Raw genomic sequence first — 19,095 nt, forward strand, 5'->3', positions numbered from 1 at the left:
AGAGAGAGAGCAAGGGAGAGACTGCACGTGTAAACATGCTTTGTGTTTGTGTGTATGTTTTATACCGCTATTTTTTGTTCGGTTTATTTTCTGGAACTTATCAATTTCGAGCGTTGTGTGTCTGTCGAGTGCTGTTACTGTGTTTTATATTTTGGGATTAGTTGTGTTTGTTGCCACTGGAGGACAACATACAGACATTTGGGATTTTATCGATGAAACTTGTGGATCGAAAATGTGTGCGCGTGTTTTTTTTTATGATTTTTAAAAGTCATCAAAAATGCATATCATATTGAGCGCACCACTCAATCACGCAAACAGACACACACCCGTGCCGGTATTAATGAGGTGTTTAAAAATTTACCATCACAATCAATGGATAAAAGTTCGTAAAGAATGCCAGTTAAGAGATGATGAACCGATGTACCGGTTCTAATTGCGAATCGGTGAGAAAGAATAGCAAAAAAAATTGGTCTGGTGATTGCACTTGAGATGATAATTCAATTGGCTATGCTAACCATGACAATGAAGTTGTCGACCAGCGATCAGTCAAATTGGCCGGTTTTTCAGGTATTTCTACCGTGTGATTTTTGCTTTTTCTGACCATCTCACCGAGATCGGAAATGAATTCATTTGGATGAGAGAGAGAGAGAGAGAGAGAGAGAGAGAGAGAGAAATGAGTGGTGCATTCTTAACGTTAATTACGTGTTCATGCGTTTAATTCTAGCCAACCTGGGTAGTTATCGCCTGTTAATACTCGTTCCATTTTTTATTTGCTCTGTTGTTCCTCTCAACTTGGTGCTAATGATATATAGCCGGCATTCATTTATGTCTTATTTGGCGAATGACAATAATTAAATCATCACGTCAGATGCTGCACCGTCCGAAGTGCGGTGTACTCATTGATTGTGTCTTATTCACCCATAATTAGAACGACACGTTGCCTCATCAGACATATTTAAACGCCTCGTGATTGACGAGTGCCATTGAAATATACAAACACATACACATAGCACAGTGTTGGGCTGGAAAAATACCGAAATCGAAACGGACAATTTGAAATAATAACAACAACAGACAACACAATCCATATATCGTAAGATTCCTTTACCATCATCATCATCATCATCGCCGTCGTCTGTGTCGTCGTCGTCTGCGTCGTCGTCGTTCGCCCACGGCGTTTTTTGTGATCTACCTCAACATGTTTTGAATAGTGTTTTGTTTACACTACGCAACCAAAGCTATGGACTCGCACAACACACACAAACAACGACTACTTTTCCTTAGCGCTTTCGCATGTTTGCGCGCCCGCGTCCCTGTTTACGTGTGAATGTATTGGTTTTCAAGTCCATTCTAATTGAGTCTGCACGCGCGACGACGACGACAACGACGAAGAAGAACAACGATTCATGTAAAGCGACGACGACAACAACGACGGCAAGAAGCGGATAACAAAACCAAAGGGAAATACAAAGTTGATGTTATGCATGTCAATGGCATCACATACTGAACACACAAAAAAAATTCCCATGCCGTATTATATGGCGAAAGGCTTTTACACAAGGGGGTATATGCGCTGTGCGTATGTACGAAATGACTGAGCACCGTCAATCACTTTGGACTTTGTAGGGAAATTTGTTTTGTTTGCATTTGATGGATGTTTTTCTTTCTATGATTCGCCGAATTTCAAATATATTTTTTTTGTTTTATCGTGAAATGGACTCTTTTTTCACGATAAACAAAATTTTCAAATCGTACAGCGTTTTTTATGTTGAACAAAATGTTTGAAAAATTAAAATCAATCGTTAGGTTAAACGAAGTGAAAAATGATGAATTTTATTGCAAGAGCGGGCGAGTGGGCGAGATGGAGAGAGAATGAGTGGTCAATTGTAAAGTGGATTAATGTGCAAACGTTGTGTAATTGTGAAATATAGCGATAAATTCATTTGATTGTGCATTTTTTCCTCGAAATGTGTACAAAACGGATTAGAGTAAAAACTCTCTGGCCAATGTAAAATACATGAATAAAAGTGCCTGCACCTTGTTCTCGTATTTTTCATGGAACCCGAAAAAAATAGTGTGCCTCATTTGTCAACACATATGTACTTGTTTACACACCAATACGCTGACAAAATGAAAAAAAACGCCATTTTAAATGGAAAGAAAAGAGAAAGAACCATTCACCGGGCATTTATTGCTCGAAAAAATAGAAAGCGCTACACTTTTCTATATACTGTTCTAAGCACACAGGCACAAACAGTGTACATAGCATCGGTTTTTTGTAACGCTAGATAATCGATTGTGTGCAACACTGGCTCGGCGGCTGCTGCTGCTGCTGTTGCTGTTGCTGTTGCTGTTTCTGTTGCTGCTGATGTATGCTGTGTGCAGACGACATAAAAGTGCATGTAGTTGTATGCCCGAGAGTCATACGGGCGGCTATCAAAATTTGGGAGCGAACGAGTGGTAGCACACATCGATAAAACACCGAATTATGGCGTTCTCCTGCTGCTGCTTATTCTCTATTGATTTTTCTTCGAAATCCACTTTTGCTTCGTCGATTTCTTTCTTTTTATTCCTCCTCACAATGTCCCGAACCGTTTATCGTTCGATTTTCAGCCAACAATCTTTATGTTCGCTCGATAAATGTTCCCGTTTGCATTGGTATGGTGAAAAATCGGTTGTGTGTGTTGCCACCGTTGGCTTTGTTGCGCTCTCGCAAAACGTCCTTTCGACGCTTTGCCGAGCACAAAGTGGCATTGCACTCTTGCCAAAACATTTCAAACATATATGAGTGTCTGTCTGGTTGACTGGCTGCATGCAGCTCCGAAACAAAACAGCATTCATTCTGACTCACTCACATATCGTATCCGTTGGAAAATAACAAGAAGTGCTTACATGAATAAAACACATACTGATGCATAGACACACGAACACACGGTACATTTTGGCATGCACTGAAAAGAGCTCCGTTGCCAATGCCGAAAGCCCATGCAAAACAAGACAACGGCAAATGACGAAGACGGGCCAAGCACAAACATATTGACATAGAGAGAGAGAGAGAGAGAGAGAGAGAGAGAGAGAGAGAGAGAGAGAGAGAGAGAGAGAGAGAGAGAGAGAGAGAGAGAGAGAGAGAGTGTGTGTGTCTGAAAGTTTTTCGGTATTTCTATATACATACCGTATATGCGAAATCGGTGAAATTCGCGGGCGCACAGCGCAAATTTTCCTGACATTGTTGTTGAGCCGGCGCTCAGTGTATGTGTGCGCGCCGTCACAATCCATGTGCAAGTGTATGTGTGTTGGCTGTTGCTATTGCCATTTGCTATTGGCATTGCTCTTCTGTTGCTGTTGATTGCATTCTCGAAAACTTTTACGATATGTACTATGCAGAGATGGCTGTCTGTCTGTCTTCCATCGCTTTTTTCTCTCTCTCGGTTCTGTTCTGTGTACTATTACAACCATTGCTCCTGCTACTACTACTGCTGCTGCTGCTGCTATATACACCTCTCTTTGCTATTTCGAGCCATTTTTCCTATCCATTTTTCAGTTTGAATCCCGATGTTTTTCTATTTTTGCGCGCGCGTCAATGTACTGGTTTCTCGGTCTCGTTCACTCTCGTTCCGTTTGGATTTGGTCGACTGTGTGTGAGTGTTTGGCAGTGTCGGTATTTGGCGATATCTGATGAGACTGTGTGTGACTGAGTGTGATCGAAAATGATGGAGCGATAGAGTTTGAGAGAGTGAGCAAGCGAGGGAAAGAGTGCAAACGAAAGCGGCTCGAGTACTGTTGAAATTTTTCATGTATGCTGGTGTATGTGTGTGTGTGTGTTATTTTTTGTGTGTGGCTCAACTACTCGCTGATGATGGCTGGTTATGTATCTGCGTGCATAACAATTTTTCTATGGTTCTTCGCATAGATGATTGTGTGGAAGCGCTCACACAGTCGGTCTCTCGCGCAACAAAAAAAAAGAGAGCCTATTTTAATGAGCGCTCATGGTAAAACATTTATTGCCGGTCGAATTGTATAAAATTTATTAACCGGTGGAGCGGGCGGGCGTGCATCAAATATTCAAAGTCGCTGTGTGCTAAAACATTTTTTTTTTCATTTCGGCGGATAACAAGTAGAAGCAAAAACCAAACGAACGTACGACAGCAGCAGCAGCGAGAAAAAAATACAGCAGAAACCCACAGAGCAACGGAATAACAAACACGAGAAGAAGAACACCACCGAAAAAAAAGAACTAATCAAAAAAGAAACTCTGTTTTGTGTGTGCGAGCAAAATGAAATTAAAACGGAAAACTGGAACGAAACAGTGCTTTTTTTCGCTCTCTCTCTCTCTTTCTCGTACTTTTGTTATTGTTGTTGTTGTGGTGGAGTTTTGGCACTTATTTTGAAATCGATTTTTGTGTGCTTTTTTTTCAAACGCTCGCTCGGTGATTGTCGGTGGTGTGTGCGTGCATTTTTTGGTTCACGGGTGCTGATTTGTTATTTTTTTTTCGTTCCTTAGTGTTTATGCACGGACAGTTTAAGTTTCACTCCGATTGTGTTGTGCATGAATATTTGAGCCAACTATGCAACGACCCTTTTGATAAAGATTGTTTTTTTTTTTGAAAATAAAAAAAAGGATGTATGCGTCCGCTGGAACGAGGATTCGCATATATTTGTATATGCAACTCCGGTTTTGATTGCAACTAAATCCTGGTAAGATTCCAATTCTTCAAACATCAACCCTTTCCAAAAATCTGTTCGCGGCATTCTAATTCCGCATGATTAAAAGTCAACTTCGATGAGAAGAACTTATATTGAAATAAAAGAAAAATTCTCAAAAAATGTTTAATAAAAGGAGAGACGATCGAGAGAAAGCGAAAAATTAGTGAAGAGAAAGACAATAAGGAAAGAGAGGGAAAACGTGGAAATTCTTCGTTGAAGAAAACAGTGGTAATTCCGATTGAAAACACGGCAAATAAAAAGAGCGAAAATTGACATAGAAAAATCGACTTCGATCGACGAATAAATTAAAAAAAAAAAACCATTGACATGGATCAATTTTCATGAGAAAGAATTGATGGTAAAAAATAAACTTGGATAAAATTCGTTATTTTCTAGATGCACCAGAAAAACGAGCGAACGAGGGACAGGGAATATGTGTAAAAAAAAATCGCAAAGAAAAGTTGTTGAAAAAAAAACAATTTCGATTTCAAAAATTCGTCAAAAGTTCTTTGAACCTAAGTCGCTGTGTTCACACCGCACACGAATAGGCCATGCAAAATCTTCATCCATACATCGATTTATCTTGTTTCATCGTTCTTTTCTAAGTCTCTTGACAACGAAAGTCGAGCGCAATTTCATTCGTGTTGTTCTAAAAGTGTACTTCTTGGCAGATGCATTAATCATGCGGATGAAATAGAAAATGAAAAAGACGGCAACCAAAATCCAACCAAACAAATTCGTTCTTGTTGCAATGGCTTGTGTGCAAATGCGCTTAGAATCGTTTGCCAGCTTAAAGAACACCCATTTCGAGTCTAAATTTAGAATGTTTGCATTGTGTAAAACATGAGCTATTTGGTGTGCATGATTTCTTTTCGGCAGCCATATCCATTTTTCATGCGAAGCCAAAGAGCATCGTTGAAAACCGACATGACTTTCAAAGGTTGAGCAGCAGCAGCAGCAGCACCGAAAAAGAATGGAGAAAAGTTTGTCGTCAAGACGGAGAAAAAAAGAGCGAGTTTAAAAAGAAATCACAGCCATTGAACGCTTATCTAATGTTTTCATTGATAAAACGTGCGCGCTTCTGGTCGTGTGTAAGTGTTTTATCATCCAAAGGCGATAATAAATGGAATGACTGCGGAGAAACTCCTATGTTTTATGTCGAGATGCGAATTGGAGGTGTGCGTGTACGATTTGATACCATTTCGGTAAAGCGAACAGGGCTAACTCCCTGCTTCACCATGTTTGCTTTGAGTAGCAAAAGTTTTACGACGCAAAAACAACGAATTTTCAACTAGTTTTCAATGGATTTTAACACATTTGATGTATGGCATCGAGTGAAAGAGAATCACTCGGGATGTCTAATCGTATAATTAAAACAAAGAGTAAACGCTTTGGCGAGAATGCATGAATTATGCGGCTACAAGATGAATGGATTGAATGGATGTCGACAGGAGGAACGAGCAAGAATAAGAGAGAGAGAGAGAGAGAGGCGTTTTAGCTGAGCTCACGAGCGCACACGCTTTCTCTCTCTCTCTCTCTCTCTCTCTCTGGATTCCGACAACTTCGAACACATATTGCACATTTTAAAACAGCATCGAGTCAATAAATTTGATGTATGTAAATTTATAAGTGCGCTCAACTCGATATTATCAACGCGATATATTTCCATTGAGCGCTAGCTAAATAACAACTAAAAATGGGAATGAAGCGACCCCAAACGAAAAGAAGAGAAAAAAAAATAACAAAAAGGAAAAACATTCAACGCAACAGCAACAATAACAACAGACGTCAAAATAGAAAATATCAAAAGGAATGAAAACGAGCAAAAGGCAACAATAAAAACACCGTCGACAAAAGAGAAAGAGTCGATTCGCGAGCACAAAGACTAGCAAGCAGAATAAATATAAACACACAGGATCATGTTTTATGGATTGCATTCATAGAGTAATCGGGTGCGCGAGTTCGCTCGCTCGCTTCGCTCACGAAATTTCGCAAAATGCAACCGAGGTATATATTCTTAAATAGTGTGTTTTGCACATCGTGCGTTCGATTGGAAAGTTCAAACGAACAAACAAACAAACGCGAAAAATAAAATTTAAAATGAAAAAACAACTAGAACGAAAAACAGACCGCGGCGAACGAGGGGGGGGAGAGAGAGAGAGAGAGCGGCTCAAACGAATAACAATGTTTATATGGATTTTATGTCTCATACTATGGGCGAATTGTGAACGATTCATTTTGGTGTGTTGTGTTTGGGCGGTATACGGTGGCGGCGTGAGGGAGGAAAAGAACACGGCGCGTGCAATGAGCGTGAGCGCAAATGCGCGCACTCTGGCGCACACACACACCAAACTACTGAGCACTGAGAGTCATCGAGTTCATTGACTCACTCTTATTCAAATAATTATAAAAAAAACACACAACGAACGCCGAACGACCGAAGCGAATATTCCCTCTATATCCATTCAGTGCAACCACACCAGCATATACACACAATCGCTCTCTCTCTCTCTCTCTCTCGCTCTATGTGCAATCGACAACAACAACAACAACAACGACGGCGGCGGTGGCTGCAACGACAACAACAGGCGAAAATCGCGCGAAAACGCGACAGTATAAATATACTTCGAGCTACGCGCGCGCTCCGTTTGCATTTGCTCTCTTTCTCTTTCACTCTGTCTCTTAATCGCTCGCTCCCTCGCTTTCTCCACATGATGTTGTTCTGTGTGATATATGTGTATTGTTTTGTGCGAATGAATAATATTATTTGTAACATCGCATGAATTGAATGCATTGCAAAATTGCACACACAATGCGACCGACTATTTCATTTCGTTCGTTCATTCTTCTTCTTCTTCTTCTCTGTTGTCGTTGTTGTCGTTGTCGTCGTCGTCGTCGTCGTCGTTTTTGCGTTGGTTCTGTGTTGGCTCTTCATTTTTCTTCTTTTCTATATCTGGCCTGGCCTGGCCTGGCCTGGCCCGTGTATTCGCCTTCCATACAATGACTCCGAGGAGCATTTCTCGCGCTCTCTCCCTCCCTCTAGTTCTCTGTATCCGTCTCTGTTTTATATACTACATAGAGCATTTTGTATTTTGTCTTTTCCATTCCGTTTTTATTTTATAAATAATGTGCAATATGTGCTTGCTCTCGCTTGTCATTCGTCTATACCTATAAATATAAATGATTCTCTGTCGTTATTTTGCGTTCTTCTTTTATTTTCCCTCTATTTTGTGTTACTGTTGCTGTTGGTTTTTGCGTTTTCTGTGGATTTATCGTCATCGTACTTTGTGTGAATGCAAGCGGAAGAGAGAGAGTGCGAAACTGCGAAGTCAAAGAAGCAGAAATGAAGTGCGGATTCGTCAACGTCTTTTTCTCAATCTTTGCCCATATTTCATGTTGTTAGAATTCGCGCAATTCGCACTTTGGCTGAATGCATTTTTTTTGGTTGATTGGTTGTAAGCTCGTGCTCACTTGTTATGTGTCAGTATTGAGCGATATTATTCTTAGCTCTTCCTCTCTTTGCTCTCGACAGCAACAAAAAAAAACCGAAAATCATCTCTAACTTAATCTCGACTTTTTTTCGGTTCGAACGCGAAAATGATCGCTCACGAAAAGAAATTCCACGCTTTCTAAAATTCTAAATGCGTCACAGAATTCATTGCACTTTGCCGCATTTCTTTTCTGGTTTTGCTGTTTTATGGTGCATGAATGAAGTGAACATATAGCCGTATCACGAATCGTAGAGAAATTTTACACGATCTGCATAATGTCAAAGCGACAAGAACGTGCATTGATTTAGCCGAACGGTGTGTTTTCACTTTGTAATTCAATGTCGGTTATTCCGAGCACAATTCGCAGAATATAGACTCGGTGCGTGCATGATATTTCAACACACGAACGTGGTTCTTTTTTTTCCATTGTTGTATTAGATGATGATGAGTTTGATAGTATGCGTTTGTGATAGAAAAAAAATGGATCCTCTGTTCGAAATAGACAACAAAAAAGCTCCTCATAAGCGCATAAACATTTCACAACACCTTTCTTCCCTATTCAACCAAAGTTCAATGAATCCACTGGAATGTGTTGTTTACATCTCTTAGAATACACACTCTATTTCCTTCTCATTTTCGATCGACTTCTCTATCTGTCTCTTGCTCTTTCTCTCTCTCTCACACTCTCTCTGTGTATAGCTTATATAAATAAATGAACCTTTTTTTTTTGTCGTAACAATTTACTAATTGAAATTTATTTGTTGATTTAAATTTGATTGCAGACGGAAGAAAACAATACACACTCAGTCACACTCAATCCGAACTGGCCTATCGACGATAAAAGCATGAATATTAGCATATGCATAAAGCGCAGCAAAAATCAACAGAATTGCATTGCGTCTGTACATTCGATACAACGATAAATAGAAAAACGAAAAGAAAAAAAAACGCATAAAATACAAGCAAAACTAAATCGCTGCAATACATCATCTCATTCGTCGTCGTCCGTGTCGTCATCGGTCCATCCGTCGTCGACAGTGACACGGCGACATCTTCTTTTGAAACGCGCGCGTAAAAAACCCGAACCACGAATTTATACCAATTTTCTGTTTATTCAAAAGAAACGCGCGCGCGTGCACCCACTACAGCGATTATATGCAATACAAATAATAAACTCTAGCCAACGAACATTTCTCTCTCATTCACTCGGCCAACCGTGCCACCACCCCATCACATATCAACATCTATGAAAAAAAGAGAAGAAAATACGCAGAGAGTATCAATTTGAAACTAAATTTGTTCGCTCCTTCTCTCGGTGTGTGTGTGTGTATGCAGCGCAAGATCAGTGCTCGTTCATTGTGTGTGTTTGTCTTGCCAGAGGGCATCAAAACTTGTTCACTTTGTTGATTAAAATTGTCTTATGCGAAACAATGCCCATGGGTGGGTGGATAGAAACAAATCGCTCTCACAACAATACAATGCAGTGCATCCAGTGTATGACGCTCTATTGCTGCTGACTAAAACACTGAACAATCTATATATATAAACAGAAAGAGAGAGAGAGAGAGAGAGAGAGAGAGAGAGAGAAGAGAAACACGAACGGCTTATCAAAACAAAAGAATTATTTGGCGCCAATACACAAACATTAATCTAAGTACAAGTTTTATGAAGAGAAACCAAAAGAAAAGAAACACACAGAGCAAGAATCTTAAAGCACACGCAAACACACACTTACCCGAGAAAAAAGAAAACGAATATTGATTGAGCACATTTAGAAGAAGAAAAAAAAACAAGAGCAAAGCCGGCAAGATGGCAATAAATTTTTCTGCCTCGTTTGCCGCATGCCTAGCGGCCGGCCTAAAGGTGCCCCGGCAAATTATGTATTGTATTTCACAAGATACTGCGCCATACGTTCTCTATAAAGATTCACAAGAGGCGGCGGCCGAACGCAATGCGTTAACCTCATCATCGGGACAATGGAGCGCAGATATGTATCCACATCAAAGCCAGTAAGTGAAAACACCAAGCCAAAAACAGAAAAAAAAACAAAAAAAAGATTATAACCGCATTCGATCCTCCCTCCAGCAACTCAAATAACCAATCGATGTTTTTTGAATATCTTAGAATGTAAAACAAAAATCACACACAACCAAACACAAAGATATCAGATCAAAAACATAGATAAAATGTATGATCAATTTTTGACTTGTGTCATGAACCCACACATAAATCTATTGTTTTGAGTATTATTTTCCTTTCATTATATTTTGGATTAATTTCATTTTGATTCAGCTTCATTTTCTATTTTTCTTTCGGTTTGATTTTTTTTTCCTAAACCCAACACACATACACACAAAAAGAAACATCCATCAGAACAATTAACATTTAATACGACACACATATCGTTTTCCTTCAAATTGCCATTGAACTTTATATGCATTCACTGACAAAAAGAAATGTTTCTCTCTTTCGTCTCAAAACAAACCCGATCTACAGCAATAATCAGCATCAACAGCTACCGCCACAGCACACGGCACCACCAACTAGCCCGAGGGACGAATCGCAACAACAGCAACAAAACGAAAGTAGTCATCGTAATTTACCGTCACCAGCAGTCGCTGCTGCTGCCGCCGCCGCCGCTGCAGCCGCTGCACACCCACAACAAACCAATGCCAATCAAGATATGGACGAAGATGTCGCCATAAATCAGGTTCGTTACATTTTCGGTTTTTGGCTTTTCCAACAATTCTGTTCAAGTATAGAAGAACTGATTTTCGGCGGGAGATGGGTTGTCTTTTTTCGTGGATTGACTCCTATTAATCTCGATTTCCCTTTCATTTTGATCCAACTTATTAAATGCAATGTAGATTCACTTGAATCTTTTTCGGCTTATTTTGTTCTTTGCTCTTACAATTTGAATTGTTCGATAATAATGAAGAACAAAATTTCGTTTGAACAATTTTTTTTTTCGTTCAGGTGAACTCGTTGCATCAGCAGCATCAGAACCAAAATGTTACACAAAACGGCCAACAGCAGCAGCAGCAACAACAATCAAACCAACAATCTTCGCCCGAACAAAATATCGATATGTCCGCCGATCAAAATCAACAGAATAGCCAACAGCAAAGCAACACGTCAAACAGTCAACCAATTCGAAAGTAAAAGAAAAAAACGCAATGCCCACATTTTTCTCTCTCACTCTCAATCTCTTTCGTTTGTTTCGATTTCATTGAACTTACAGAATGTACAACACAACAATGATCGTCGTCTCAATCGCCTGAATGACACTAGACACACGATGCGATTGTAAATTTGTATGAATCGCACATTTTCGGCGAAAATGTTCATGGTTTGTGCGAGCGTGCGTGCGTGCATGTGGGCGTTTGTTGACGATACAAATTGTTGCCATGAGTGTTCTGTAGGTTTTATCTTGTGTCCAAATGGATTCACTAACCTTTTTTTTGTTTTGGTTTTCTTTCTTTCTCGTTTTATGTTTTCCCATTGCAGCGATGGAGTTCAATGCTTTGATGCGTCACAAGCCGAGCTCAACTATTATCGGCATCCTGGCCAAGCAATGTTGGCGCCGCACGGATTTCCGCCCTTACATTACTTGAACAAACCGTTGCCCGGTCTGAGTATGGAGCAAGCTCAACAGGCGCTTGAACAATATAATCAAGGCATACCCGATCTATTGCCCGGCCATAATATGCATCAAACATCACCGTCGCCCGGTTCCATCAAATCCAAAGGCTCCGATTTGCGGCTATTCAAATGCCTGACCTGCGGAAAAGACTTCAAACAAAAGAGCACGCTGCTGCAGCATGAGCGCATCCACACCGATACACGTCCATACGGATGCCCGGAGTGTGGGAAACGATTCCGTCAACAAAGCCATTTGACTCAACATCTTCGGATTCATGCGAACGAAAAACCATATTCGTGTGCGTATTGTCCCCGAAGCTTTCGACAACGTGCAATTTTAAATCAGCATCTACGCATCCACTCGGGTGAGAAGCCGTTTACGTGTCACGAGTGCGGCAAACACTTTCGCCAGAAAGCAATCCTCAATCAGCATGTGCGAACGCATCAAGGCGAGCAACACAGTTATTGACCGCTACTTTTACACTTTCTGTTGTTGATTTGATCTGATTGTTTGTGACCAAAAAAAAATAGCGATGAGAGAAGAAAAAAAAAAACGAATGACAACGAGAGAGAACCAAACAGTGTTTTTAGACGTTTTCCTGAAAATGAACCAACTTTTTTTCTGTTCGAAGCCAAACGATTCAGAATTTTTCTATCTCGAAATTCTCAATACACTATTTTCACTTATACACGTCGTTTTCAACCTTTAAATTCCTCAAATTGGCTTGATATTGATTTTTTAGATTTACTTTTGGATTTCACAACGAATTTCTGAAAAAGAGATTAAGATTTCTTTGACTTCCATTTAACGATCTAAAGTGAAAAGTTTGGCCGCAGCTCAAAGCTTGAAGATCAATTCAGAGTCACTAAAAAACGAAGTTCCCATCACTTATTTTCACCTATATATTCTTCATGAACAACGTCTCTGATCAAATTTGCATCAGTTTACAACACATTTTTTTTTCAATTTAACTCACTTTCCGTATTTTCACTTCGCAAATGCGAATCGTTTGCAAAATCGTGATCATATCCACATATTGATCCATAACACAATTCACAATCATTCATTTCGTTTGCGCACGTATTTTTTGGTAAATGCTTTCTGTTCTTCAATTATTCCTCTGTTCAGCGCGCGAATACGTTCTCTCTTGTGTGACCACCGTAGATGGAATTTCGCTCCATTTTTCCAAGAGCTGATATGCAAAAAAAAAGATATGAAAAGTATCTGTCTGATAAAAAAGACCCGAATATTCCATTAGAAAAAAGACTCCATTCAATTCAAATTCAACACCATAATCGACCAAAAAAACTCCCTTCCCCCACGAGAAAAATTCTCAATCAAAAGTTTATCACGGAAAATTTTTGTTGATTTAATTCGATTGAAATATACCTAGAAATAGCCGTTTAATGAGAAAGAAAAAAAAACAGAACCAAAATTGTGATATATTTTCTCACTTACTGGCTGATCGTCTGAGCCTAACCAAAGAATTTTTTGTGTTTTTTTTTTGTTTCTGCCCGAACATTTTTACAGACATTTCGCCACATCTTGTGTTTAAGCGGTACAGTGGAACACATGCAACACTGTGGCCATTCGATTTGCCATTTCCCGGTGATTGCCATGATGGTGACGATGGTGAAACGAAACCATTGCCATCGCACACGGCACACAATGAACAAAATAATGCAAACAATGGCAATGATGTGCAGCACAAAGACAAACATAATAAAAAAACACACGAAAATAATGGTTATGCCTACGACGATAGCACTCACGATACGGCCGAATCAAGAGCATGTTTTTCTATTCAAGGTGGTGCCGGTGCCGGTCTACAGTATCCTGCCTATTTCAAAGATGCAAAGGGCAACAATCATTCGGTGTTTGGCGGCAATTTGGGTTCGTTGCAGTATTTAAAACCGGGCCAAAAGGGAATGCTGCCCGATGTATTGCAACAGGGTCGAAATGCTGGCATGCCATTATACGTACGCTGTCCCATTTGCCAAAAAGAATTCAAACAAAAGAGTACGCTTCTGCAGCACGGTTGCATTCACATTGAATCGAGGCCGTACGTATCCACTTTACCTCTTTCCTGCTTTTTCATCGTGTTTTTTTCGCCAATTTTCACACATTTCTTTCGGTTTTTTTGTTTTGGGCAAATTGCAATGCTTCGCTATTGTAGGTACCCCTGTCCTGAATGTGGCAAACGATTCCGACAGCAATCCCATCTGACACAACATTTACGAATACACACAAATGAGAAACCGTAAGTCAAGCCTTTCTTCATGCTGATTTTATCGCGCAAAATGGATGCAATAATTGATTTCTATTTGCCTAATGTATTCTTCATCGCCTCTTAGATACGGATGCATATATTGTCCGCGCTTCTTCCGACAGAGAACCATTTTGAATCAGGTAAAATACGTTCGATTGTTTTTTTTTGTTGGTTTTTTTTTAAATTTAACCCAAAATTTAAAATAAACTAAATGTCAATCGAAATGTCATCATGCGCAGCACATACGTATCCACACTGGCGAGAAACCATACAAATGTGGCCAATGTGGCAAAGATTTTCGGCAGAAGGCAATCCTCGATCAGCACACCAGGACTCACCAGGTAGTTGTTTTCAAAGCCGTCTCGAACATTCAACCGCGCATTTAACGCTCATTATGATTCGATTGAAAATACAAATCAAATATCTGTTTTTTCCCATTTCAATTTCGAGAAGGGTGATCGTCCGTTCTGCTGCCCGATGCCCAACTGTAGGCGACGCTTTGCAACAGAGCCAGATGTCAAAAAGCACATAGACAACCATATGAATCCACATTCATCCAAATCGCGTCGAAATCAAATGAATAATGCAGCCGCTGCGGCTGCTGTAAATGCGGCGGCCGCTGCAGCCGTTTCGATGCCAGCACCCATTGACGGCACAAAAACACCGTTCCAACTGTCAATGGACAAACAGAACAATTTAATACCACGCATGAATCCATCGATCAAACATGAACTCTACTTCCCGCAATGCTATGCCCCGCCGTTTGGCAATCAATTTGGCGCTCAGCAACAGGCACACAGCAGCAGCGTTGGAACGACGAACAATTCATCGGTAATTTTGTAAAAATTTAATTTTTCTTCGTTCAATTTCATTTTTTTTTCTCAAAAAATGTACAAAATGAAATAAACTTAAAAGTTAAAGAGAGCTTCCTCTCATTCTTTCCGTTGCTTTTTCCATTGGAAATCACTTTTATACCAAATTCCGCTCAACAAAGTGTCAACAATTTCAGTTTGATCCAAAAGTGTTGACAATTTGTTTATAGTTTCGTGTGGTATTTTAACGATAATTTTCTTTCACAGGTACCTAATGCCAATACTTCGACAGCGACATCCTCAGCAATTCAACCGCCAGCCGTTGCGCAGTGACATACAACATTTGCTCCGCAGCACATGCCGTGATAAATACTATGCATCCATGCATCAAATTGAATTACAAAAGCCACCAAAACAAAAAAAGCAACAACAAAAACGGATGAAATATCTGGTTATGTGTCGTATATACCGAGGAGAGTATAAACAGTTGAGAAAACAGATGAAAAATACACAGACAAACACACATAAATGAAAAGAGAAAAAAAAGAGTTGATGTGAAATGATGCGGATCTACTACAAGTTTCATTAGAAAATCATGCAACAATATTTAGATGTAGATGTTCTTTATATTAATACGCTCTTAAAATGATCAATATAATAATAGAAATCTATACAGATGGGGAGAGAAGAAAAAACAGAAAGGAAAGAGAAAGAGAGAGAGAGAGAGAGAGAAATATAAACACACACACACACACAAAATCGCAATTCATTGAATGGACGCGCTTGAAAATGTTTGTTTCTCAACGAGAAATTTTGATTTCATTCTTTTTCCGTTAAATTCAATTAAAACGAAAGAATAGCTTAATGTTTTCAAAGTACGTTTCACACTAAGCAACATCAAAAAAAATCGCAGTTCTTCACACATACACGAGGTGTGTGCTTTCGTTGGTGTCGACACAAAATGAAGTAAGCAAACGTTTCAACCGAAAAACAAAGGAAAAAATGATCTACGTCGTGCTGGCCATTTCCACATGATATGTGTTTTAGTTGTAATTGTCTTCCCCGATCCCCCATCACCACCCAAGATGAAATTACTGTATATTATAGCCATTTTTAATTCAAATCGCGCGTAATTCATTTAGACAAGTAAAACGAAAGAAAACGTGTTGCCATATTTTTGTTTCCTCTTCCGTTTTTTTTTTCTTGTATTCGTGACACAAAAAAAAATGCGAATTTTCATTTATGAGTGCAATAAAACCCAATATTAAATGATACAATTGCCATATTAGAAAATGCAGGGCGAGAAATAGGGACACAGAGAGAAATAGAGAGAGAGAGAGAGAGAGAGAGAGAGAGCGAGAGATAGCGAGGGAAAGAAAAAGGTCGGTGCAAAAAACGCTGAAGCGAAACGTATATGTGTTAATTTGTAGTTTGTTTCCATTTGCAAATCCATACGATCCAGAAAAATGAAATACGAGAGCTAACTTTTAAACAGAACGAAGCGAAAAAGGGAATATGTGTGCGAATTGTATGGAATATTGTGATACAGTGGCTAGATCGGTGCCATTCGGAATATGAATGCGAGACAAACAAAGAGAAAAATCTAAGATTTGTTTGCTTTTTTTCTGCACTTATTAGCTAAGTTTGTGATTTTTTTCGGTTCGACAGGCAGCTCTTGCCAATTGAGAAATCGTATAGAATTTCGTTTCGCCTTTATTTTCAGTCTTAATTAAATCGAACTTTTTTTTTACCGTGGTGCATTTCATTATGAAATTTTTATATACATATATTTGGAATTCGTTTTATTTCCTGGACATTTTTGTTTTGTTTCAATGAGTCGTCAACTTAAGTTAGTAAGACTGTTAGATTGCAACCGAAAACGACACACAAGTGAATATGCCAATTATATAGGAATAGACATAGAGGGTGGCCACAGCGCGGAGAGTGTGCTGATCAGAAATCGCAATCAGATGATTCTGTTTTGGCTTGAATTTTGATCGAAAGCGACTTTTTTTTTTCATATTTGTCTTGTGAACAGATGACACGCATTTCTTTTAATCGTAGTTAAGTTTCTTTTTGTTGTTAAAATACCGAATTTTTTAGTCATAATTAGCAATCAGAATATCAAACACCAATTTCACTTGGACGTTGGCTTTTTTTAGGGTATTCTATCTTTTTATTCTCTTTTATACATATTCATCTCGTGTGCAAAAAAAATAACAGTCGCTTAGGTGCGAACAAGAATCGTGAAGCAACTGAACCGTATATTCAACTGAATTGGGAACTATTTAAACGAATTTCTTTAGCTCGTAAGAATGAAACCAAGATTTTTAGCGATCGGAAATTTTAAGTTAGTCATGCTCATCAAGTTCTTTTTTTTTGTCTCCCGTTTTTAAGCTGCAATTCCACCGTAAACGAAATAATCATTTAGAAGAGAATATGTTTTCTTTTATATTTTACTTCTTAGATGATGTGCATTTCCTTTATCTCCTTCTCCCCCCCAAAGTGATTTTTTTATTTTAAATTTGAAATTTTTTTTTTTTAGAAAAAAAAAACTATTTTTGTTGATTTTTTTTTCTTTAATAAAACATTTGAATTTACTTCTGCTCCTTTTGTCTGTACGATGGCAAATTTGTAATCGATTTTATCAATTTTATAAAATTAAATTGTGATTTTTTGTTCTATTATTGATATTTAGAAAGAGAGAGATGGAGGGAAATAGAAAGAGCAAAGAAATTCGATCGAAACTTTTTAGATCGATTAATATAAAGAGAGAAAGAGAGAGAGAGAGAGAGAGAGAGATAAAGATTTCATTTTTAATTAAACATATAAGCAAATAACTACACGCAAGCATGCATCAACGCGTACGAAAAAAAAGCTGTCAATTGTGTGTGGAAAACGATGCGTGTTTTTGTTTTGTTTTTAATTGTGCAATGCAATGCGCGCTGCTAACAGAACCGAAGGCAATAGTCACGAGGACACAAAGAAGCAGATCGAATGAAATGCATTTTATTTGATTCAATTTTTGTTTTAGATAAATTTAGCAGCAACAGAAAGAAAAATATTGTAATACACGTATTAGATTTAGTTTAGCACGCACTCATAATCGATTCAGATAACAAAAATGATTTTAATATATTCAATAATGAATTTTTAGCCCTCTTTTTTTTCTCAATTTTTATTTTTCTTGATTTCTTTCTTCTTTTTGTTTTATTTCGCTGAAGTTGTTTTTTTTTCGATTTCTATGATTTTTCATGATTTTTTCTCTTTCGTTTGTGGATGTGGACCAAAATCGAAAATTCTTCCCCCAAAGCAGTAACGTAAGTAAGAAAAAGTGGAGCGAAATCGTTCTCCGAATGAACACGAATGAAAAATGGTTCTGCTGATTGTCCAACGGCGAAAGTGGTACTTTTCGAAAAAAAAGGTCAATCGAGATCAAATCCGGGTTGTTTCAGCGGTTTGTCTGAAATAATGCCGGCAAAAATCGTGCGCACAGTGTCCAATAGCCGCAGATTCAGTAGCATTTTACATTTCTTTCACATGTTTGTTTCAATTTGAATTGATTTCTTTTTTCAAATGCAATAATCGGCAGTAAATTAAGAGCAAGCGATTTTTAAAACACACTCACACAAAATAGCTATTACGTGGAATAACAATTTTATAGAGTGTTTACTTCAATATTGTATAATCGTATGAATTAACGAATGAGAAATATGATGATGTGGACGGCGAGGAAGACAATACGAAAGAGATAGCGATTCGACGATGGAATAGAAATGCGAAACCAAACCAGAGAGAGAGAGAGAGAGAGAGAGAGAGAGAGAGAGAGAGAGAGAGAGATAGATAGATAGGAAGAAGAGAACAAACACAGCCCCAAAAATGTAGTGTTTAAAGAAAAAAAAAACGGAACGAGAGTGCCTAGCTTAATCTAGCTATTTATGAAATTGAATTTAACACAAGATGATGAATGAACAGGAACATGAAGAGAAAGCGAAGTTGACAAGTAAAACAACAAAACGAGAGATGAGAAGATACATAAAGAAAAAAAAACTACAGCAATTTATCAGCGTTCATTTTACAGATCGAATTTTTGTTATTACATTTATAAATAGACACATGCAAATACAGCAAATCATAAACAGGAAATATGAAAAACACACAACAACACGATACAAT

General features: G+C 38.6%; 1 protein-coding gene across 20 annotated transcripts in view; it reads left to right on the forward strand.

The window, feature by feature from the left end:
• LOC129574603 (zinc finger protein 502) overlaps window positions 1-18,075 on the forward strand; it is a 38,229-nt gene extending 20,154 nt beyond the window's left edge. For 3 of the 20 annotated variants that reach the window (XM_055456822.1, XM_055456820.1, XM_055456821.1), the window contains exons 3-12: window positions 8,978-10,204; window positions 10,692-10,905; window positions 11,172-11,353; window positions 11,703-12,202; window positions 13,648-13,900; window positions 14,015-14,098; window positions 14,193-14,247; window positions 14,347-14,451; window positions 14,558-14,938; window positions 15,187-18,075. In XM_055456822.1, coding sequence (XP_055312797.1) covers window positions 10,005-10,204; window positions 10,692-10,905; window positions 11,172-11,353; window positions 11,703-12,202; window positions 13,648-13,900; window positions 14,015-14,098; window positions 14,193-14,247; window positions 14,347-14,451; window positions 14,558-14,938; window positions 15,187-15,252 — 2,040 coding nt within the window. In that variant the 5' untranslated portion in view covers window positions 8,978-10,004 and the 3' untranslated portion in view covers window positions 15,253-18,075. Of the gene's footprint in view, window positions 1-4,618; window positions 4,696-8,977; window positions 10,205-10,691; window positions 10,906-11,171; window positions 11,354-11,702; window positions 12,299-13,647; window positions 13,901-14,014; window positions 14,099-14,192; window positions 14,248-14,346; window positions 14,452-14,557; window positions 14,939-15,186 lie in introns of those variants that run through there. The other 17 variants (XM_055456816.1, XM_055456815.1, XM_055456810.1 and 14 more) reach the window with 16 other exon arrangements.
• The last annotated feature ends 1,020 nt before the right edge of the window (window positions 18,076-19,095 follow it).

Source organism: Sitodiplosis mosellana, unplaced genomic scaffold (assembly GCF_009176505.1).
Source record: "Sitodiplosis mosellana isolate CC-2019 unplaced genomic scaffold, AAFC_SMos_1.0 Smas_scaffold_6165, whole genome shotgun sequence".
Taxonomy (NCBI): Eukaryota; Metazoa; Arthropoda; class Insecta; order Diptera; family Cecidomyiidae; genus Sitodiplosis; species Sitodiplosis mosellana.